Source organism: Eutrema salsugineum, unplaced genomic scaffold (genome assembly GCF_000478725.1).
Source record: "Eutrema salsugineum unplaced genomic scaffold, Eutsalg1_0 scaffold_5, whole genome shotgun sequence".
Taxonomy (NCBI): domain Eukaryota; kingdom Viridiplantae; phylum Streptophyta; class Magnoliopsida; order Brassicales; family Brassicaceae; genus Eutrema; species Eutrema salsugineum.
In genome coordinates, this window is record NW_006256612.1 from 9,538,483 (window position 1) to 9,561,142 (window position 22,660).

General features: G+C 36.5%; 5 protein-coding genes across 8 annotated transcripts; all 5 read right to left on the minus strand.

Annotated features, from left to right (window-relative positions):
• Nucleotides 1–1,292: 1,292 nt before the first annotated feature.
• On the minus strand, nucleotides 1,293–4,009 carry LOC18993158 (probable complex I intermediate-associated protein 30). Of its 2 annotated transcripts, none has more exons than XM_006416649.2 (8): nucleotides 3,906–4,009; nucleotides 3,215–3,276; nucleotides 2,823–2,936; nucleotides 2,547–2,603; nucleotides 2,293–2,384; nucleotides 2,034–2,114; nucleotides 1,846–1,944; nucleotides 1,293–1,642 (listed from the first exon to the last, which is right to left on the minus strand). In XM_006416649.2, the coding sequence occupies exons 2-8, from the start codon at nucleotides 3,264–3,266 to the stop codon at nucleotides 1,454–1,456; spliced, it is 684 nt and encodes a 227-aa protein (XP_006416712.1). In that variant the 5' UTR covers nucleotides 3,267–3,276; nucleotides 3,906–4,009; the 3' UTR covers nucleotides 1,293–1,453. The 2 variants fall into 2 exon arrangements, with proteins under 2 accessions (XP_006416712.1, XP_024008481.1); XM_024152713.1 differs by having other exon boundaries at nucleotides 3,902–3,975.
• A 69-nt stretch (nucleotides 4,010–4,078) lies between these two features.
• Nucleotides 4,079–4,706, minus strand: LOC18993159. The gene has a single exon (XM_006416652.2). It carries the CDS (start codon nucleotides 4,704–4,706, stop codon nucleotides 4,299–4,301), a length of 408 nt encoding a protein of 135 aa, XP_006416715.1. The 3' UTR covers nucleotides 4,079–4,298.
• A 1,288-nt stretch (nucleotides 4,707–5,994) lies between these two features.
• Nucleotides 5,995–11,044, minus strand: LOC18993160 (phosphoinositide phosphatase SAC5). The gene is made up of 16 exons (XM_024152487.1): nucleotides 10,667–11,044; nucleotides 9,971–10,175; nucleotides 9,727–9,892; nucleotides 9,402–9,624; nucleotides 9,197–9,273; nucleotides 8,818–9,005; nucleotides 8,636–8,733; nucleotides 8,405–8,538; nucleotides 8,172–8,300; nucleotides 7,742–8,045; nucleotides 7,525–7,646; nucleotides 7,312–7,422; nucleotides 7,032–7,199; nucleotides 6,774–6,944; nucleotides 6,509–6,587; nucleotides 5,995–6,413 (listed from the first exon to the last, which is right to left on the minus strand). The coding sequence occupies exons 1-16, from the start codon at nucleotides 10,751–10,753 to the stop codon at nucleotides 6,330–6,332; spliced, it is 2,346 nt and encodes a 781-aa protein (XP_024008255.1). The 5' UTR covers nucleotides 10,754–11,044; the 3' UTR covers nucleotides 5,995–6,329.
• Nucleotides 11,045–12,883: 1,839 nt separating this feature from the next.
• LOC18993161 (phosphoinositide phosphatase SAC5) lies at nucleotides 12,884–17,148 on the minus strand. The gene is made up of 16 exons (XM_006416654.1): nucleotides 17,038–17,148; nucleotides 16,502–16,706; nucleotides 16,251–16,416; nucleotides 15,952–16,174; nucleotides 15,759–15,835; nucleotides 15,418–15,605; nucleotides 15,224–15,321; nucleotides 14,971–15,107; nucleotides 14,733–14,861; nucleotides 14,321–14,612; nucleotides 14,090–14,211; nucleotides 13,889–13,999; nucleotides 13,616–13,783; nucleotides 13,358–13,525; nucleotides 13,076–13,154; nucleotides 12,884–12,988 (listed from the first exon to the last, which is right to left on the minus strand). Exons 1-16 carry the CDS (start codon nucleotides 17,146–17,148, stop codon nucleotides 12,884–12,886), a joined length of 2,379 nt encoding a protein of 792 aa, XP_006416717.1.
• A 2,270-nt stretch (nucleotides 17,149–19,418) lies between these two features.
• Nucleotides 19,419–22,331, minus strand: LOC18993162 (uncharacterized protein YpgQ). Of its 3 annotated transcripts, none has more exons than XM_024152703.1 (8): nucleotides 22,161–22,331; nucleotides 20,991–21,247; nucleotides 20,744–20,774; nucleotides 20,617–20,635; nucleotides 20,135–20,232; nucleotides 19,892–19,990; nucleotides 19,600–19,772; nucleotides 19,419–19,516 (listed from the first exon to the last, which is right to left on the minus strand). In XM_024152703.1, the coding sequence occupies exons 2-8, from the start codon at nucleotides 21,165–21,167 to the stop codon at nucleotides 19,430–19,432; spliced, it is 684 nt and encodes a 227-aa protein (XP_024008471.1). In that variant the 5' UTR covers nucleotides 21,168–21,247; nucleotides 22,161–22,331; the 3' UTR covers nucleotides 19,419–19,429. The 3 variants fall into 3 exon arrangements, with proteins under 3 accessions (XP_024008471.1, XP_024008470.1, XP_006416718.2); XM_024152702.1 differs by having other exon boundaries at nucleotides 20,991–21,318; XM_006416655.2 differs by having other exon boundaries at nucleotides 20,991–22,331.
• Nucleotides 22,332–22,660: the final 329 nt, after the last annotated feature.

Consider the following 22,660-nt stretch of genomic DNA (forward strand, 5'->3'; position numbering starts at 1 on the left):
GTTCAATTCCAAATTATGTAACTATGTTTTCCAATAAATCGGCTACATACATCAACATTCAACGAAAATGTGACAACAGCCCTAAACCGCTAAACTACATTGAACCCCTTATTGAAGGAGTGAGGCAACTGATTAAACTTTAGAGTAATTTCAAAAATAGTTTTTTTTTTTATGTTTACTGCACAAAAAGACCGCCAACTTCTATCCATGGAACTGCGTTTCATCTATTATTAATTTAACAGTTTTTTTTTTTGTTTGTAAGTTTTTTCTTAAAATCCTTTTCTATTTACTACATAAAATCTTTAGTGAACAAGATGCTTCTAGATTGTCGGTATGACATAAGCTCCAGCACATGCGACATGTTCCTCTCATTCTCTTTTCTTTTTCCTTTTGTCCCATGTGTCTTTTCCTCAATAATTAATCTCTCTTTTTAATCTTCATGCGAAAATTAATATAATGGTTTTTATAGCTTTGACGAATGATTGATCAGAGTAAATCGAAAAAGCCTTTGAGAAAAAAATTAGAAAAATGTAAATCGGTTGATATATAAAGCATCATATTCACTAATCCAAATGAGAACTGGAAAATTCGTAAGTACAGTATACAGAGATTAAATCATGCTACAACAAAGAAATATAACTAAAAAAAAAGAAATATAACTCAAATGCATGAATTTCTCCCCAAGAAAAAAAAAAACTACTTACATTATATATCAAGCGATTATGTACAGAAACAACCGGGTGGTTTAGTGGGTCCCGCGATCCACTGAAACAACCGCATCATCAAGCGACTACGTACAGGAAAAAAAAGAAAAATAATCAATGATTAGATCCAACGGTGCAGATTTTACAATAAAGAAAAACAGCTGTACATAATGGGACCTACCATCTGACTAGCCGGTGATTACACGTGTGTCTCTATCAAGAGAAAGGAAAATACGGAAAATGGTGCAATACCGTTAGTGTCCAAGGTTTATTATCATTTGAAAATCTGAACACACAAACTTCATTATTTATTTATTTTTTATTATTATTTTTTTTCAAACTTCATTATTTTGTGTTTAGTTTTACTTAGCATATAGTATATGATTAATTTATATTCTTTCATTACCTTTTGAAAATTATTTATTTTGCAAGTTTACAAAATGGAAACACGTTATAGAATTCTATTAATTTCTTCGTCTTCCACCAATTTACTTACCATAGTCTCTCTTATTCAATCACGACCATAATACTGATGGAAGTATGAACTAGTTGACCAAAAAAGGAGGATAAACTAAACAACACAAGATGATAATACCTTTTGATTTGTGTTTATTTTTTATTTGATGACAAGGTAAAAACATTTCTCCAAGTGATGACCAATTACAATTCAACAACCTTGTAAGTATCAACTCAGGCCTGGTTTTTAAAAAGCTAAAACCAAGAATAAACAGAAAAAAAATGTTCACCGTTCATGGCAATCTCAAGGCTTTGATCCAGTCAATTTCAACTCGGAAATCACCTGCTCCTGATTTAGCTCCAACCGCACCACCTTCTGCGTTTACCGATAGTGACATACCCAGCACACGACCTGGATTCATCTCCATTTCCACATCGATCACATTTCCTTTCCATGTTGGCAAGTATCGAGCTAGAGGGATCTGATATATTTTTACACTCCGGTTACTAATTGGCCTTAGACTACAAAGTGAAACATTCAACTAAACTCATAATCGCCATCTGTCTTTTTGGTTATGTTTTCATCTAAAGTGTTTTTATCTAAAGAGCTAAAAGCAAAAAAAAAAAGATGTCTAAATGCTCTAAAACTCTTTTGTTGGGTAACATCTATAGAAGTAAGACTTGCCTTAGCAGTATACCAATTGTCCTTTGGAGCAAACACAAAAGCTTGCCACGAGTTATCTTCTGCTTGCCCCGGTGAGTTCACCCAGTTTTCGGTATAGATCTAAATCAAAAATCAAGGTTTAGTATACCAACCCTTTTGTTGTTTCATCTGTGAGTAAAGGAAAGGTGAGTATAAGCATGAAAACTTACGGTAGAGATGTAACACCTTCCATCTCCTCTGAGCCTCAGGGCTATTGCATCATACCCGTCAAGGTCAATGAAGCCATCAAACTGCCAACAAGAAAAATATAAAGGTCCGTAGAGTTAGTTGAAATAGTATGCTCAATTGAGTCACAAAGTCTTCCGGTTCAAACCAAGATGACAATCTAGTAACCCGTTTTCCATCTTGTCTTCAAACATTAGTTGTATGTAAAAGTTATATATTGACTAAGGATGCTTTGTATGTAACCTTCTTTGAGCGCATTCCACAGAAGCCACTCCGATTGATTTTCCACTGAGATCCCTCACTGATATTTACGGAAAGGTTCCCCGAGAAAATTCCTAAAACAGAAAATTGGGTGAAAAGCATTACTAAATGAGTAGTGTAAGAAACAAAATGAGACTTTAAGAAACAACAGTATCGTAACATAGAAAAGTCTCATATTTTATTGATGAACGTCATGACAGTGACATGAATCACGAATAAATTACTAAGTTGCTAACCAGTGCCATCTGAACCATTTCCTCCCTCTGGGATCTCCAAGGAAGCCGAAGATAATCCTGTAAAATAAGTGTCAAACATGTTGCCACCAAATAAATTATCAAATGCATAACTAATTCATATCAATTAAATTCTATGCAATGCAAATCTTCAGAAATCTTATTTTGTCTCAGTAGCTGTTCATAAGAATCAACAAAGCATGCAAATGAAAGTGGAAAAAAAAAAAAAAAAAACAATATCGGACACTCTTTAGTGCTTGAACCTGTCTACTTACGTACCTCCATATTCAGAATCAGAATAGAGATGCCATTTCTTTAAGTCTTCTTTCGAATGGAACTTAAATATATACTTCTCTGCAGGTGGTACCCATTCTTCAACGTTCCACGTAAGAGCTAACAGTTTTGCAGAGTGGTGAAGATATGTCAGAAACTAGCACTCCCTGCTACATGAAAAAGCGTAAAGGCTAGTCGAGAAATATAAAGGTAACCCCAAAAGGTTCATAAGTCCTAGGGACATAATACCAACGTCACTTGCTATATCAGTCAATGTCAAAGTATAAGCACGAGCACAGCTGAGCAAAAGCAAACGACAACAAACACCAGAAACTCAATAGATAAAAAAAAATTAAGTACGACCCATCATAAGTGACGGAAGAGTGGCAGGTGAATACCCTTCTTTGTTGCATTTACTGAGGCTTGCAACAATGATCGAAATCTTGACATGTCTCTGTAGCTGATTTCCCACGTGAAATGAAGAAAACTTGTATAAATTAATAGATATAAAACCATGAGAGTAACGAGTTAAAGCTCCTATCTTCAATGTCAACCACCAAACTACACACACGAAGACTCCATGAACAGAACCACACTCCCACAAAGTATAAAAGATAATATTATTGCATGCATCGGAGAGGCCTAAATCGATAGTGATGTGAATCCAGCAAACTTAGGAGTCGGATCTAGGACCTAATCCAAGACCTTTTATTCTTGAGAACCCATATGAATACAAAAAAAATGACTTCTGGATTCCAAAATAGCCAGTGAATAAGACTATTACCCACAGACGCATTTCAACAAACACCTGGTCAGCCAAAAATCGATACAGCTATAGAGGGAAAGAATACAATTTTCAGCCACATTTTTCAGACAACAAACCCGACACACATCACAGACACTACTATTGAAAGGAGTTTCATTTCAGCTCATCTGTTAGTCCGAAATTCCCAGGAACAGAGAACTCAAAACAGGAAGATCTGATCATTAGGACAAGCTAAATGCTCAGAACACATAAGTAATTATCTCTATCAGTGATCATTTAGGTTTTCGCTAGAAACGCGGGGAGTATTGTAAAGACTGACTCACTGAAATATCCGTCACCGTCGCGACCGTGGGGACAATCAGCGTCGGGCACCGATTAGCGGCAGTCAAACTACCAAGACGCACGTCGTCGTTCTGTCATACGCTGCGTTTCAATACAGACTATTCAATACAAACGTCTTTAATGGGCCTATTTGGCCCAAGATCTCCAATATTAGAATTTAGAACATCAGTTTTATCATTGAAGGAATTACAATTTGTAGTTTGTAGTATAGGGAAGAAGTCCCTATTCATTAAGAGTACCAAATCTCAAAAAATTGCTCTGGAAAAAACAAAAGCAAAGGAAATTTTCTGTGACCGCATTGGATCATGTAGAATCAAATCAAAAATTTTCAATTAATATAATATGAATTATAAGAAAATAAGTATATTTCGCCGTCAATAAGTGTAGAACTCAGCTAACTCCTCGACGGATCCTCTTTCGCGATCATCATCATCATCATCGTCGCCGTGATCGGAGAAACTATTCTTGAGCATCCATAACAAGTGTTCGAACAATACAACTTCGCAAGATACCAAGACTGTCTTTTGATCGTGGCGTTCTTCCACGAAGCTCGACGATCGATCAAGTAGTTCTTGGAAAAGCGGATGGTTGATGACGTGGGAATTAAGCATGTATGGTCTTCGAGACTTCCCGACGTAAAACAGTTGAAGATCGTCGCACTTAGAGACATCGGAGGCGGCGGGGGAGGCAGTGGACACGGTGGTTGAGTAGTGGTTCTTGGTAAAGGAAGGCCATTTCTTTATGGCCAACTTGAGTTTTGTTAGCTTCCCGAGTTTAGCCATTAGTAAAACAGTTATATCTTTGATATAGAACGATATTGGTGGTTTTTCAAACCAAGTACAAAAAGCTTAAAATAAAAAAAAAATATGAAATGTTTTAAAATTTGGGCTAGGTTTTTTGGGTGTGTTTATCAAGAATTTGTCTTGGAGATGATAAAGTTACGTTTTTGGGACGTAAGAACGAAGAATTAGGTTCGTTTGTATTTATAGTGAGGGATAGATAGAGAAAGATGAACAGCTAATAAAGATAAAGGTACAGAATCCGTAAAACTGGTGTCTCATATATAATAGTATAGATTTTTATAGATTGTATATATGTGTGTGAATGCATGTTGATATGTGCATACGTGTGTGTGTGGGCTGGACAATCTCCTGTTGTGTGTTGTTGTCTAATGATTGGACAAAGGGTGATCGATGCTTCTTTAGATAAAGATTACATCATGTCCACAATGTTATTTTTTTGTGTGAACCATGTCCACAATGTTGAAATAATTCAGTATACACAATTAATAGATTTCTCAGAATACTTTTATATGTAAAAAATGGTAATTTATAACTCACTGACATTGGAATCACATTTAGATTATATATGATCTAAATAAGAAACCCGTATATTCAGAAGTGTAGACACAACCCTGGTCTTCGTCGACAATGAAATATCTAACATACCAACTTTATTGATTAAGCTTTTATTGTTTTGTTAAATTCAACCTCATCGAACTGAATTTTAATAGTGAAGAAATAACTGTATAGATTTTAGTTATTTTATAAAATCGGACAGCTATTGTTTTTGGTGGGCAAACAATATTGCCAGCCAGCAGCCAACAAAATCATCATATTTAATTAAAACAAATCAATATAATACTCCGAACAAACAAGTTAGTTGCAAGAGCAAATAAGCCAGTTGGGATGTTATTGTTGTTAATCTTAAAGAGTACTTTACACTTGAGTTGATAGATTTTTTCTTCGTCTTTAGTTTGAAATACATTAATACAAAAAAAATGAACCATATTCCATGAATGTCGAACCTTTTACATGAAGTCCATACGAAATACAGAAAATAAGGGAATGTTAGATGCCAGCAAACATATGTTGGTCCATATTTTTGTTACAAACCGGCCGGTCTCGAAAAGCAGGTCTAATTATTTCAGTTAAGAATAGTAGGAAGCATATTGGAGCTTGTTATATAGGCATACAAATAAGGTGTCAGTTCTTAGCTCCGTGCGACATAGGATAAAAATTAGGGTTCGGAAGAGTTCCGAGCGCCATTTCGCATGTGACATGTTTATGTTGTTGGTAATTTTTCAATACAATGCGGCATGATTTAATCACACAATCTATTGCGGTTCAAGAATTGGGCCGTAATACATTACGGAAAAAAAAAAAAACCAAACCCTCTATATACGGGGAAAAAAACAAACTTTGTGGGTGTGTGATGAGAAAAAGAAGAAATCAATTTAGCTAAGAAAAAAAAAACGGGACTTTTACAAAGCTGAGTCGGATATTCACAAGATGTGGCTGTTAATCAGTTCTTTTTGTTTATTATGACTGTCCATGCATGCCGTACGAGACAAGTAACCAGCGTTACCTTCCCTTGCAAGACACAATATCTTCTCCAAAAACCTTTTACAATGCTCTTCCGGAGAAAACCCACCGAGTGAAAGCATTGGAGAAGCCAGGTACATTTTCAGGGACATCTCTTCGAGGGTACTGTAAAGTTGGGAAAATCTGGCCTGAGTCACTAGTGTCTTTGTTTGCGAGAAAGCTAACTTGAATAAGAGTGATATGGTGATGAAGGAAATTACCTCAGAACTCATGTTTGTATTAGTTGTAGAAGTGACTGATTCGTCTAGGTCGGTGAAGATGTTATCTGACGACATTGAGCTGCAAGAAACATATGGAGCAATATTACTATGGCTTATATATAGAACAAGGTATATATATGTCTTAAGAATTGTAAACGGGTTTGCAAAGTGTCTGTTTTTATGACAGGGTGTTAGCGCGGTTTTATGTATCTGAAAATGCTATCTAGTAACCTTGCTCATATAAGTAAGGATGAATATTTTTTACCTGTAACGTTCAAATATTTCTTCTGCCGGAGTGAATTTAGTTTTGTATGAGTGTGAAAAACCAGGTATATCATCGAGCATGTGGGAATTAGAATTAGAGCTACTGCCTGGAAACATCTGGCTTGATACTGTTCTTCTCAAATGATCTTCATTGCGCATAACCGAGCTGAAGCTGAAGATGTTATCACAGAGGAATAATGAGTTAGAAAGGAGTAGCAATCAATGTTTGCAACAAGTTAAAAGAGACTCTGATTCATACCTTAGAGAAGTTGGTTCAGTTTCATAGAATGGAAACTCTGAATTGGTTTCCGAGATGCCACCGTTTAACCCTTCTCGTGATGGCTGAGCAATTTCTTGCGCCAGCTCCTCCAGATTCAAATCACCATCCATGAGAATGTTATCGGAAAAGGATCTCCTAATTAGTGGCCTGCAAGTTCATTATTGGAAGATATATATTATATTTGTTGCTGTTCTATGTATTTGCTAAGTTCTGATAGAAAGTTTCCTTGGAATGCTAGTTTTTCAAGGGAAATAGGTACCTCGTATTTTCGATATCTAAGTTAGAATTAGTTCTTCCGATGTCGTGCTGGTCAGGATCTAACTCCCATATTGCTGGACTCCCCAACTGAGGCCGGAAATGCCCTAAAAACCTGTCAAGAGAAACAATCTTTAGATACTAAACCAACACTCGTAGCAAGTTAAAAGACGGATAAAACAAAATAGAACTTTTGTTTTCTTAAAATGGAGCTTACACATTGATGGCGTTCTGCTTATGGATGTCCTGATAAGCATTGTTGTAGTGACGAGTCCAAGCTATGATGATCTCACGAGGCCTATCCACCACGTTTCGATTACCTCTCAGATCACTAAACATCTGCAAATCCATAGAAACGTTCTAAAGATGATACAAATAACTTGAAAGATCCATCTAAAAGTCTACTAGGAAAGATGTGTTGGAAATCAAATCACCTTGGTGTGTGCTTCGGAGCCACCATACTGAAGCGCAAGAATATCGCCCATGTTTTGGTATGTTTCCATCAAACTTATCGCCAAGGGATTGTTAAGATCAACGATAGGGGGCCCTGAGATTCCCAATGTATGCAACTGATGCCCAAGAGCTACCAGTCCATGTGCGTACTGTGCGAAATTAGTTCGATCCAAGCAGTCAATGCAGTTGGTCCTCAGGACCCCATTTTGAAGCATAAATATATCCGACTTCAAAGCTTCATTATCTACACTACTTGCCTCCTCTTCTTGAGTCGGAAGAGTGTTACTGGAGCATGGTAGCATGCATTAGTATTAGGAATTACCACAAAACGTAAAAGATGAGATGTAAGAGAGACAGCTACGGTTACACGAAGAATGCATTTGCAGAATACACATATCATACCAAACTTACTTGAGAAAAGAGTCATTGATTACTCCTTCAGCTCCTATACCTGAAGGAGCTTTACAGAAAAACAAGTCGGTAAATCCCAATGCTTTCCTCGCAAAGATGCATAAGTGCGCGAATGCACCATCAACTCCACTGCATAACCGAAGTGAAAACGGGTAAACAGTTTTAGGATGTAAGACTTATTAGAAACCAACACACCAATGATTGTCTACTTAATTGGTGAAAAAGTGCAGTACTTTCTGTAGTGTTTGCTCAGATCAAAATGGATTGGTTCTAAACGGTTCTTTTTCCCTGCTTCTTTGTTAATAAATAGGATTGCCTTTGCAAACTCTGCCCGTAAAATGGTTTCTCGACGCTTTCTTTCACTTGACTGATAACACAAAATAGCAAAGATACATTAAAATATCCAAGAAAGTCCAGAAGCCTTGTATAAAATTTGAGTTTTCCTAGAAAATGGGAAAGCCTACCTTCAGAAGATTCAGAATGATTATATGTTTCCCATATCTTTGTCTTAGATTCTCAAAATGGTGTTGCGTAGCCTCATAATTCTCGTCTTTCTTGTATACTTTTTGATCCAAAAAGGACAGAAAGTTGAGTGTTAAGATAAGAAAATCAAAGAATCATTTTTGTTAGTGCATATGGTGCTTACGTATTATCTCGGGTTGTGGGTTGAACACAGAAGTTTCCTGTGACCAAAAGAGGGGTATGGAGCCTCGAACCTGCACAATTGATGTTATCGGTATTTTCTGACCCTCTGGAACCACTTTGGAAACAATCTGCTCTGTCTCAACGTCATTGGCTACTCTGCCTATATTATTTACACCACGCCTTAAATATCTGCACATTAACAGGGAGGAGGCAAGGAATCTTGTAGTTAAAACAAAGGCATATCAAGACTGACCCCAAATCTTTGAGAGGTAGTATTGAAATAGATATTTATGTTAGAGAGCTAGTAGGCCATGAGACATTAACAGAGAGAGTATAAAAAAAGGAGGATAATAAGTAATGTTTTCAAGATGAACAAGTACCTTGTACCAGCATAATGCCGAGACCGCCGAGCAATTACAGTGAATACAAATTGTTCACCAGATACCAAACATTTAGTCTGGACAAAGCAAAGGAAAAGTAGACATTAGCTCTTCTTATCATCTGATGAAATCTTTAGATTTGGCAAGTTTTGGCAAATATCCACTCTATACCATGTATATATAAAGGGATGCATTTGATCGATACCTGTTGAAAGAATCCGTAAATCAATGCAACTGTCCATATGGTATTCTGCAGGATCCTTCTGATCCCGCGTGTTAAATGAGCGTTCCACACAAACATCGTGTTGTCGTGAGTGTTTCCTTTCTCAGTGTTGCATATGTTCTTCTGAAGGCTATACATGAGGTGATATGTGTAGCTGAAGTAGAAGTTTTTGCTAAGATCAACCATGCTAAGGATCTTCTTGTACCTATAATAGAAGACAGAGTTCTCATGTCGGATATGTGTTTTGCTAAAGTCTAGACAAGGGAGTGTCCATATGGTTAACATAGCCGTTACAAGAATTAGATACCTTCGCTCGTCTAAAGAATCAGCCACTTTAGTCTGAATAGAAGGATTTGGAATCACGATCATTTGACTCTCTGCAATACCATACACCGTGTGGCCACAGATCTCGCCCACTTTCTTTCTTTTTGTTATCAGCAGCATGTAATAGGGCTCCAAGAATCTCACAAACCCTGTACTCAAAGAATCAACATTGCTCCATGAGTTCCAAAACGATACACTGACCTCCAAAGAAGTGAGAAAAGAAGTACCAATGATTCCGTAGCAAGTTGTGACTGATATAAGCCCACCAAACTCCTGGTTGCCTCGACTTATCCATCTTTTAAGCTCGCGCATTTCTGCATTTGTGTACCTTGTAGGATCTTCAAATAAATTTAGCTCGTTTCGTTCTGTTCTATCAATCTTAAGAATCCTCCTAAAGCTTTTTTTCTCGTCTCTCCCAATCAAATAAAAATTCTGCACAACAACCAATTTTATTCACAAACTTCAACCCGAAAGGTAATGATCTCGAAGTAGGATTTAAAATCAATAAAGTAACAGGATGAGATCTTTTAATTACAGAAACCTTAAAAACAAAGACTTTACATTATGTCAAGCTAAAGGCTCATGCCTTACGCTACAACCATGTGAAAACGAAACCACAAAGCAAACAGACTCATCGAACAAGAACCGAACCATCTTACGGAATTTGAATCCAAACCCAGAAAGTAACATACTTTCTTTCTATTATCCCAAAAAAAATCAGAATCCACTAACGATATTAACGCAATCGTCGGTAAAACAGTTCGAAGATAATTGTTAAGGATTAGCCCATTTTTCCAACAATAAAAATCTCACATTGATGCGAATCACAGGTAAACTAGAAGAGACAAAGCACAAGACTTATGATTCAAAAAGGCACAGATCATGAATCGTACGGAAATTGATTAAGAGAAGGAGGAGTATACCGAGGGAGTACTGTAGAGCTTGAATTTCTGGAGAACGGGCAAGTCAATAAGTTGGGGCCTCGGGTCAGCCCGAGGCTCCGATCCCATCAGACCAAAAAAATATGAAATTCCGAACCTGAAGAAATCTCGGAGCCGGTTTGACCCCGATTTCGAAGCTGTCGATACAGAGGAACAGACGAACGGACGAGATGAACAGAGCGTGAGGGATTCGAGGAAATCAAAAATCGACTTTCGAAGGAGGAAAATTTTGGAATCTGAGAAGAAGAAGAAGAAGAAGATGGAGAAGATAACGACGGACGAAGACGATTCGATGAAGAAGATAGAAAGAGTGGAGCCGTCGAGGATGTGACCAGGTCGGAGAAGAGAAGACTTGTTAATTAAAAAAAGAGGGTAAAAAAACTATAAAAATAACCTTTTGGGCGCTAATTCGCCTGAATTTATAGCCTTTAAGATACGCGGCCGTTTTTGAGGTACCTTGTTAACAAAGCTCTAGCCTTTTGCGTCTTCCTTTTTTTTTCCTCTGATAGATTATACAATTACGTAAGATGTATTGGATTAAAAGTTTTACTTTTCCCCTTTTCCTGTGTCAAATATTTTAAAATCTAGAAAGGCAATCTCCTTTTGTTTTCTCCTTCTTTTTTTTTTTTAAGTAATGGGTTAGATCCAGTCGAAAGTGGAGAGGAGATGCCAACCATCTCCTTTTGTTTTCTCTTCAGTAGTCAGTTTGATCAGAATATCATTTTTTCTGTATTCCGAAATTTACCTTTTGGTTTGATAAAAATAGTCAGATCACGATAAAGCTATATTTGAGCATAGTAACAAAAACCTATATTTTAACCGGAGAAAAGGATTTTGGATTAAAAAAAAGAGAGTTAAAGTATTGATCTCAATTAACTGACACACTACTTTTTGTACAATGGAATAATGTAATTTAGGTGCACGCAAAACACATGGAGGAAGATCGGGTCCACAACATGCATGAGATATATAATTCACGATGATCATCTTATTATTTCCTTACGAGCTAAGATGTATCTAAAGTTTTGCAAATTATATTATACTAATTAACGTGATCCATCCTGCGGTTAATTTCGACTAGTTCTAAAATGATTAGTTAAGTTTATAAATGATTTTCCGATTTTGCTAGCTCAACAAATTTATTAGATGACTATCCTTTTTTTTTTCCAACTTCATTCATTCATAAGGTCCCAAACGGCTTAGTTCAAAACAGAGGAAGCCTCAAGAAGGGAAGCTTTTGCTAGTGATAATTCACAATACAGCTTGTGGTTCGAGGAATGTAGCTAATAGAGAAATCTAGAAATTGAGTAACCAAATTATCAATGTCATGAAGAATTCCAAATTAAGATTTATTTTAGACGGGTCCCAGAGTTGATAGCTCGAACGAGCGCTTGAGAATCTGTTTGAATGCAGATTGTGCTGCAGCCTTGAACGTGAGCAAGAAGCAGGGCTTCGCGTACTGCTAGAGCTTCAGCCATTAGAGCTGAGAGGACGAGAAAGTGGGGCTTTCTAAGCGTTTGTATCCATTTTCTCAACAACTTCTTTCTATTCTTTATATTATTTTTTGACAAAATTCTTTCTATTCCTTTATCATGCGTTTATATATTTTCATTTGTTTTAAAGCTTCAATTCTTTTTCACATATTATATTATGAACCAGTAAAATTTATTTATAACTCCGCCACGATCGAATCCTCTGATTAGTTATAATTTTCTATCTAAACACAAATTGAACACGCAATTGCCGACCGACCGACCGACCGTTGGTTATAATTAGAATAACTAAGTCCTCTTAATGATGGACATGTGTTATGTCTAACGATAGATTATTATAGTCTATACGCGATTAGTCTTCTGATTTTAATACTACACACCAAACGACTCGGCTAACTGTGAACAATTCATTCGATGCTTCATTTATTTTTTCAACTCCTACGGCTAAGATATAAAAGAATTTTCACCACTTTCTTGTGTTAGACGCTAAAACTCTTTCCAAAATCAAATTTTGTGGGTGGTTTAAAAAAGAAAGATAGAAATCAGTTTTGCTAGGGAAAAAAAAAACAATAAACCGGGACCTCTACAAAGCTGAGTCGGATATTTACAAGATGTGGCTGTTGTTGTCTGTTCAACCCTGCCGTACGCGTCAAGTAGTAACCAGCGTTACCTTCCCATGCAAGGTATAGTTTCTTCTCTGAACTTTTTACAATGTTCTTCCGGATGAGACCCATTGAGTGAAATCATTTGAGAAGCCATCTACTAAGACATATTCAGTAAAACCTCCTGGTTCGTTCGAACGGCGAGGATCCTATGAAGATGGAGAAATCCAACAAGTCAGTTTCTTTGTTTGCGAAAATAACTTGAATAAGAGTGATATGGTGATGATGGACATTACCTCAAAAATCGTGTTCGTATTAGTTTCAGAAGTGACGAACTCGTCCAGGTCGGTGAACATGTCATCTGACGACATTGAGCTGCAAGAATATCATTTAGAGCATTAATTATCAGGCTTATATAAAGATGTATATCTCAATTACTTATAGAACAAGGTTCATGTCTGAAATATTTTAATAGGGTTTGCAAAGTGTCGGTTCGGGTGTTAGCGCAGTTTAATTTATAATGTATCAGAATGCTATCAGTAACCATGTTCATATAAGGATGAATATTAATTTTTTACCTGCAACGTTCAAGCGTTTCTTCCACCGGAGTGAATTTAGTTTTGTACGAATGTGAAAAACCAGGTACATCGTGCCTGCGAGAATCAGAAGTAGAGCTACTGCCTGGAAACATCTGGCTTGATCCTGTTCCTCGCAAATGATCTTCAGTGCGAATAGCCGAGAGGAAGCTAAAGATCGATGTTATCAAAGAGGAAGAAGAATCAGAAAAGAGTAACAATGAATGCTTGGAACAAGTGAAAAGAGACGCTGATGGACACCTTAGAGAAGCTGGTTCAGTTTCATTGAAGCAAATTTCTGAAGTGGTCTCCGAGATTGCACCGTTAATCCCTTCACGTGAAGGCTGAGGATCTTCGAGTACTAGCTCCTCCGAATTCACATCACCCGCCAAGAGAAGGTTATCGGAAAAGGATCTTTTAATTAGTGGCCTGCAAGTCATATTGTGCATTGGAAGATATCTTAGTCTTTTGTAGATAGATAACTTGTAAAATCTTTGGAGTTGGTTTAGTCAAATTTTCAACAAAACTAGGTACCTCAGGTTTTCGATATCTACTCTAGAACTACTTCTTTTAATGTTATGTTGGTCAGAATCCAACTCCCACGGTATTGGCCTTCCCAATTGTGGCCCGGATTGCCCCAAGAAACTGTCAAGCGAAATAATCTTTAGACTAAACAAAACTAGTATCAAGTAAACAGACGGAAAACCAAGATTAAGTCTATGTAATGAAGCTTACACATTGATGGCGTTTTGCTTTTCGTCGTCCTGATAAGCGTTGTTGTAGTGACGACGCACAGCTGTGAAGATATCACGTTGCTTCATCACCATGTTCCAACCACCCCTCAGAGCACTGAACATCTGGAAAGTAAAAAACCATAAACTTTCTAAAGTTAATACACATATATGTAAGTTCAAAGAACCTGTCAAGCCTAGGCAAGTAGGAAATATGTGTTAGATTTCAAATCACCTTGATGTGTGCATCCGAGCCACCATACTGCAGTGCAATTGTATTCCCCATCTTTTGGTAAACTTCCATCAATGCTTTTGCTAGAGGATTGTTAACATCGACGACAGGAGGCCCCGTGATACCCAATGTATCCAGTTGATGAGCAAGAGCTACCAAACCGTGTGCGTACTGAGCAAAGTTAGTACGATCCAAGCAGTCTATGCAGTTTGTCCTCAAGACCCCACTCTGAAGCTTAAATATATCAGGGGTCAAAGCTTCTTCATCAATATCTTCTTGATTCGGAAGAGGGTTACTGGAGAATGGTAGCACTTGTATTAGGACTTACCAACAATTAGACTAATGTATGTATATTAAAAATAAAACAAAAAAAAACTTGTTACATGAAGACTCATTTGGAGGATACCAAACTTACTTGAAAAATGAGTCGTTCAATACGTCTTGAACTCCTACGCCTGAAGGAGCTTGACAGAAAAATAAGTTAGTTAATTCCAATGCCTTCCTCCCAACGGTACACAAGCATTCGAATGCAACATCAGCTCCTCTGCAAAATAGCGTGGAAAACGGGTAAGAGTTTCAGGATGCAAGGCTTATTAGAAACTAACACACACCAGCTTCGATCTGCATAATAGGTGCATAAAATATAAAAGCACCTTTTGTAAACTTTGTTTAGATCAAAATGGACTGTCTTTATACGGTTCTCCTTTCTTTTGCGTGGTTTGTTAATAACTTTGATTACTTTTGCATACTCTGCACCTAATATGGTTTCTCGATGGTTTTTCTCACCTTTCTGATATCACAAAACAGCAAAGATACACTCAATCTTCCAATAATATCCCAAAAACAAAAAAATAGCAGAAGCAATATATAAAAATTTGAGCTGCCCTAGAAAATGAGAGAGCATACCTTTACGAGGTTCAGGATGATTATCGGCTTACCATACCTCTGTCTCAGATTCTCAAAGTGGTGTTTAGTAGCCGCATAATTCTTGTCCATCTTGTTCACTGTGACCAGTAAAAGAGAGAAACAGAAGTAAGCGTTGAGATAAAGTAAGAACAAATAAGGATCCTATTTACCATATATATGCATATGATTCTTACGTATTATCTCGGGTTGTGGGTTGAACACAGAAGTCTCCTGTGACCAAAAGAGAGGTATGGAGCCTCGAATCTGCACAATTGATGTTATTGGGATTTTCTGACCCTCTGGAACCTTTTTGGAAACAATCTGCTCTGTCTCAACGTAGTTGGCTACGCTGCCTTCCTCATTTACACCACGCGTTAAGTATCTGCACATTTAAGAGAGCAGAGGCAAGGAGTTTTGTAGTCAAGAACAAAGCCATATCATGACTAGCCCCTAGCTATCTTTGAGTGGGAGTATTGAAATATAAGAGAGGAAGAAGAAGAAGAACATAACAGAGCCTATCAAGATGTATAATTACCTAGTACCAGCATAATGTCGCGAACGCCGAGCTATGACAGTCAATACAAATTCTTCATCTGATACAAAACATTCATTCTGGACAAAGCAAAGGAACAGTAGACATTAGGTCTCTTAAGTATAGCAAAGTTTTTTTGGGAAAAATCTCCAGACCAAACCATTTATATCATATAAGGCATGCATTTGATCGTTACCTGTTTAAAGAATCCGTATATCAATGCAACAGTCCATGTGGTGTTCTGGAGGATCCTCCTGATCCCGTGTGTTAAATATTCGTTCCAAACGAACATCGTGTTGTCGTGAGCGTTTCCTATCTCAGTGTTGCACATGTTCTTCTGAAGGCTATACATTAAGTGGTATGTGTAGCTGAAGAAGAAGTTTTTGGTAAGATCCACCATGCTTAGGAGCTTCCTGTACCTATGATAGAGGAGAGTGGGGGGAAGCATGTCAAATATTAGAAAGTTTTCGAATCGTTACAAGAATTTTAAAGAACCTTCGCTCGGCCAAAGAATCCGCCACGCTCGTTTGAATGGCAGGATTTGGAATCACGATCATTTTACTCTCTGCAATACTATAAACCGTATGGCCGCAGATTTCACCCACTTTCTTTCTTTTTGTTATCAGCAGCATGTAATAGGGCTCCAAGAATCTCACAAACCCTGTGATAACAGTGAGAAAAAAACAACGCTTGTGATAAAGACTCAAAGGTGGTAACTAATAAAACTAATAAGAAGACGTACGTACCAATGATTCCGTAGCAAGCTGTGACTGGTTGAAGCCCACCATATTCCTGGTTGCCTCGACTTAGCCATCTTTTGAGCTCGTGCATTTCTGCATTTGTGTACGTTGTAGGATCTTCAAATAAATTTAGCTCGTCTCGATCTGTTCGACCAATCTTAAGAATCCTCTTGAAGCTTTTGCTCTCGTCTCTCCCAATTAAATACAAATTCTGAAGAAACAACCAATTTTAATTATTCACAAATTTCAAACCAAAAGGTAGTGGCAGTAATCTCGAAGTAGCTAGGAATCCTGGATTTTTTATTCACTAAAATCCATAAAGCAACAGGCTGAAACATCTTTTAAAATTAAATAGAAAACTTAGATTCCAAGAATCTACATTAGGGCAAGCTAAAGGCTCATGCCTTACAATACAAGTATACAGCCATATGAAACCACCACCAAGCAAACATAAATAATTTGCTATTATGCTATTAGTGTATGTCAAACAGAATCAAAGCACAAGAGTAAAAGATTCACAAAACCACAGATCATAAGCGTACCGAGGGAGTACTGTAGAGCTTGAATTCCTGGAGAATGGGCAGGTTAATCAGCTGGGGACTCGGGTCAATCAGTTGGGGACTCGGGTCAACCCGAGAAATCTTTGATCCCATCAGACCAAACAAATATGAAACTCCGAACCTGAAGAAGAAGAGGAAGCAGAGAACGACGACGAAGAAGACGAGTCAATGGAGAAGATATATAAAAAGAGTGGAGCCGGCTAGGACGTGACCAGGTCGGAGGAAGAGAAGACCTGTTGTTACAAAGTGTGTAATAGTTACTAATTTAGTTTCTGTTAACCTTTTGGGCGCTAATTTACCTGTATTTATAGCATTTATGATACGCGCCCGTTTCCAAGTACCTTGTTAAAAAGGTCCACCTTCTTACATTTTTTTTACTCTCTAGTCTCTGATAGATTAGGGAACTTATATCAGTGATTCAGCATTGGATTAAAATTTTATCTTTTCACTTTATCTGTGTCACATATTTTAAAATCTAGAAAGGCAATCTCCTTTGTTTTCTCTTCAGTGGTGGTCATTTTTTTTTCTTTCTGAATTCCCAATTTATATTCTGGTTGAAATAGATTAAAGGGATAGTAAGATCACGATTATACTATATTTCAAGCGGATAAAAAAGATAGTAAATTATAGATCTCAATTAATTTAAACACTATCTGTTTTTTACGATGGAATAATGTCATTGATGTGCAAGCAAAACATATGGAGGAATAATGTCTTAAAGAATCTTTAAATCATAAGTTTGAATACGTATAGCTAGCAACGGAGAAAATATAATATAGTGTCATCAAACCATTTAACATGTTATACTTTTCATACTGAAGAAACCTATAAATTTAAGACCTGAAACATTTATCAATAGAATAATAAAGACCTGAAATCCATCATTAGATGTACCTAAATTTTAAATTGCTAGTTTACGTATTAAAAAAACAAAGTTTACCTTCAACCACATGGACATACAATATGTCTTACACCTCGTTCTATTTTTCTTAATAATATACATCATACATGTAATTAAAATGAGAAAAAAAACTGTCTCAAATAATAATATAGAGCATTTTACGTTTCAAAAAATATTTTAGTTGGTCGTTTAAAATCTATTTACCTTGTTAGTTTTTGTTGAAACTGTTATGCACTTATGCAGATTTAAAGGATTTATGCAATCGATAGCAAATTAATGAAAAAGTGTTGAATATTTCGACCAAAAAGGTAGAATAACCATGGACGATCGAATCCACTGATTAGTTATAAATTTTCTATTAAAACACAAATTGAACGCGCAGTGGCCGACCCGACCGTTGGTTAGAAGTAACTAAGTACTCCTCTTATTGATGGACATAAGTTATGTATAACGATTAGATTATTACAACTTATAAGTCTATACGCGATTAGTCTTATGTTTTAAATACTACAAACCAAACGACTTGGCTAATTGTGAACAATACATTCGAATATTCGATGCTTTATTTATTTCATTAACTTCTAAGATATTGAAGAACTTTCATCAGTTTTCTTGTGTTAGACGTAAAGACTCTTTCCAAATATATTATTTGTTAACGACTGGCTTTGAAAAAAAAATACATAGGAGATAATTGTAAGTAATTATATGGTTTAAAATTCCATCTTGAATTGGTTTAGTGGCTGAGGGGAGATTTGTCAATAGATTAAAGGATTAATGAATTCTACAGCTATTTTATCGTGATCATGATTGGACACTGTGCATATCGTAATTAGCAATAAGCTAATACCAATAGCAACAATACTGTAGATAAGTCTAAAATCTAACATTTAAATTTGTAAATCATGATTGCCAATATGGATAATTAAGAATTATAAGATCACCCCAACCAAGACTATTATCTAGGTAACAATGATTGCCAATCTTATTAATAAAAAGTTTTTCATCTATAACCTAATATACAAATTCAAACCATGTAATGTAATATGATGGCCGATGCTAACTTCGCAATGAATTAACCCACCCAGATATCACACTAGAAAAATTTAACGAAGACTTTAAAATGTAAGTCAATAATTAGACGACTGAAATTTTTAAAAATAAAATAAAAAGTCCGACTTTGCCTCAGGAAAATGAAGAAAAGAAAAGACTGGAATTATCATGTAAACCTTGACTCCTTCCACAATCATTAGCATTGACAAAGAAAAACCAATTATTAGCACAAAGTTTATTATTCAAAGCAATTTTTTAACTTTAGAAATGTTAATTGATCACGGGGACCATGTACATTGAGTTATCAATCTGTTTTAAACCTAAACAACTTATTATTTGGTCTGGTACAGCTTACCCATTTAGATCCGGTTAAGTAACCGGTTAAACACATCCTCTGCCTTTTTTCTTCTTCATGCATCATTTTCAAGCTCTCCCATCCCACTCCTCATAGAACTCCGTGAGAAACTCTTGCATGAAGTTGTGCCTTTTCTCTGCTCTCCTTTTACCCGCCTGATATTTTTGAGTCCCACATTCAAATCTCAAACCGAAACAAATTGCTGTCTTGTATACAATTGTTTTCCGGTTAATGTTACCTCGGTTTTCATCAGCTTCTTCAGCTTGAGGAGTTTCTCATGAAAGTGATTAATAGTAGTTTGCTCCTCTTTCTTCATATACTGCTCTTTGGTTAACTCTGTCCGGGGCTTGATCTCAGGATCATGAAGCACTCTGTTCCTGCTCCCACCAAATGTAAAGCAACGAGCAATTCCTAGGACCAACCAACAAAACAATTAAGAGCACGACTAAGCATAGAGCATCTCCAGATGTCACTCATCAAAGCCCTTACACCGTAGAGAAGCAAATTAAAGACAAGAGAAGCATTCTAACCTATGGCGCCAATTGCATCAAGGCGATCAGCATCTTGAACTACCCCAAATTCTGGAAGAGACTCGCAGAGTGCTTGCCCTGATAGTTCGTCTTTGAAACCTGGAAACAATACATTTTTTTCTGTTCAAAAATTCAGACACAAAGTAATGATCTTTTTCACAAACTCTGAACTTAATCGTAGTGAGAACTCAAGCGAGTTAGTACATTGGAATTGTTGAGTAAAAGTTAGAGCTGAAAACTAACCCATTCCATTGATGATCTTTAGGATCTTCATCTTCTTGGTCTCTTCTACACCCTCCTCATCCAGGAAATTCTCAACAAGTTTCGCTTCCAAAGGGTCTCTGAATTCCGGTTATAACATTATTTGGCCATGAAGCAGCATATCAGGAGCATAAAACAAGTCTTCATCATTCAAAGTTCAAAACTTTTTTTTTTTTAAACTTGTCCACACGCACTTCCACTTAATAGAGCCCAACTAGTCCTAAGGTGAGAAAATCCGGCAAGGATTTCCCCCAAGCTTCTTTCTAATGGCATCAAATAGAGCATTTGCAAAGAGATGGAATCTATGCCTAGGATAATTGGAGGAAGTTTAAAGACGTAAACACTTAATATCGTGGTGGTATGATCAAGAATGGTGCAAGGGATGTTAGTCTACTGAAGGGTTCAAAAGAACGGTAGGAAAAAAACCAATAGAGATAGATAACGAAGACTTAAAAGAAACAAACCTTATGTACTTGTAATCACCTGATAAGAGAAAGAAAGAGATACACATACCATAACTAATAATCTTTGGAATATAAACACAGGAACTTTAAAAAAAAGGACGAAAGAAAAGTTTCCAAAGGGAAGTACCTATATCATGGAGAAGAGCTGCAAGCTCTACCTGCGAAGATGAACAGAAATGGTTCAACCATAGGAAACAAAAATTGAAATTTCCCAAGAACTTAATAGACGGAGACTCTCCACCATAATTACTAATAAACTCATTTCAGCCCCTCACTGAACTAAAACTAGAATGCAGATATCGACGAACAACAGAACAAATCAGGGGTTTAGGGGACTAAAGGATTTTTTTTTAAAAAAAAAAGAAAAAACTCACAATCTCCATGGAGTCGGAGTTGGAAGAGAGACCTTCCTCGCGAGCAATGGAGAGAGCAAGGTCTCGGACCCTCCACACGTGCGAGGCGTCATGAGAAGCATCGTTTCCCTTCATCGTCTTCTCCACCAGCTCCTCCGCCTTCCTCGTCGTCTTCGTCTTCGTCGCCGCCGCTGCCATTTCGACTATCTCGGTGGGAGAGATTTTGATTTTCGATGTCGGCCTCACACAAATACGTCGAAGCTCTCTTCTAAAATTGGCTGCTTTCTCGGCGACGATGCCACCGGGAAAGAAAAGATTTGTGTTTTGGGTTTTTACACTTTTACCCTTACTTATCAAAAACATAAATTAAAAGAGAACCCTCTATCACAGCGAGTCAGCGAACTATACACCTTAAAATATTATTAATTTAATTCTTTTTTTTTTTTTTGATAAACATTATTTGTTAATTCTTGACCTTAAAACCTTAACAATGATTACGAGACTTTGAGACTTTGAGACTTTGAGACGTTGAGTATGATTTTTGAATATATCTTTTTCATGTTCGGTGACCCATTTTCAGTATGAACTAAATTTTTTTTTTTTTTTTTTTTGGTAAACAGTATGAACTAAATTCTTAGTACGTAACCAAAGCAAATCCAAGCCGATCATTATCATCTTCCTATATACTAAGATTCATATAAATAAATCATCTTAGTTAAGAAATTTAAATTTTCATTTTTGCTGACTAAGTATATTAAAATCAAGAACTATATTAAACCCACATATATTGCCAGTTTGCCACTAATCATTATTCGAATATAGATCAAAAAGATGTCATAAATCACATCATTATTGTGAATAAATTAAAGAGAAATTACTCAGATTAGCACTAAGTCATCCAGTTATTACTAGATTAACACCCCAAAAAAAAAAATTTACTAGAATAGCATATATATTTAATCAAAGGGCTGAATACCCTATGTAGTTCCTAATAATAACAGCTATGCCATTATATTTATCAATTTTAATATTTGAAATTTGAATTATGTAAATATGATTAATAAATTATTATTAAAAAAATAAACACAAACTCAGAAGTTAAAAAACCCTAATACTTATCGGGTAAAAAAAATCTACACAGTCACCGCCATTAACATTTTTCGGTTTCAACGGCGCCGGAAATCGCCTTACCGTTGACTGCTCTCCTCACGCCGTGGTTTCTCCTTCTCTGATTCACTGGTCGAGCAGTTGCCGCTTATTATCTAGTGTTGTCTTCACCAAATTTCTTGTCGTCTTCACCCAATTTTGTGTTGTCTTCACCAAATTGCAGAGTGCAAAGTTCAGGTCGAACCTCAGCCTTCCTTTTCCTTATCTTCTTCTGATTAGTGTGAATTTTTAGTTTGATTGTTCAGTTCACATATCAAAAAGTAATCACGATAAGTTCTGATCTGTTAACACCTTTTCAAAGTCATCCCCACTGAAATCTAAAGTAAAAACTAATTGAGAGAATTTTAATTCTTAGTTTATTCTTGTCGTTGTTAGTATTAGGATTTTAAATATTATTAGGATTATTAAAATTATCTCTTCTGTTAGTTTTCACATCGTCTTCACTTCGTTAGTATTAGTATTAGGATTCTTAATTTATTTTCCCTATATGAACTTATAGAATTTTTAACCCAGCTTCTCTTATT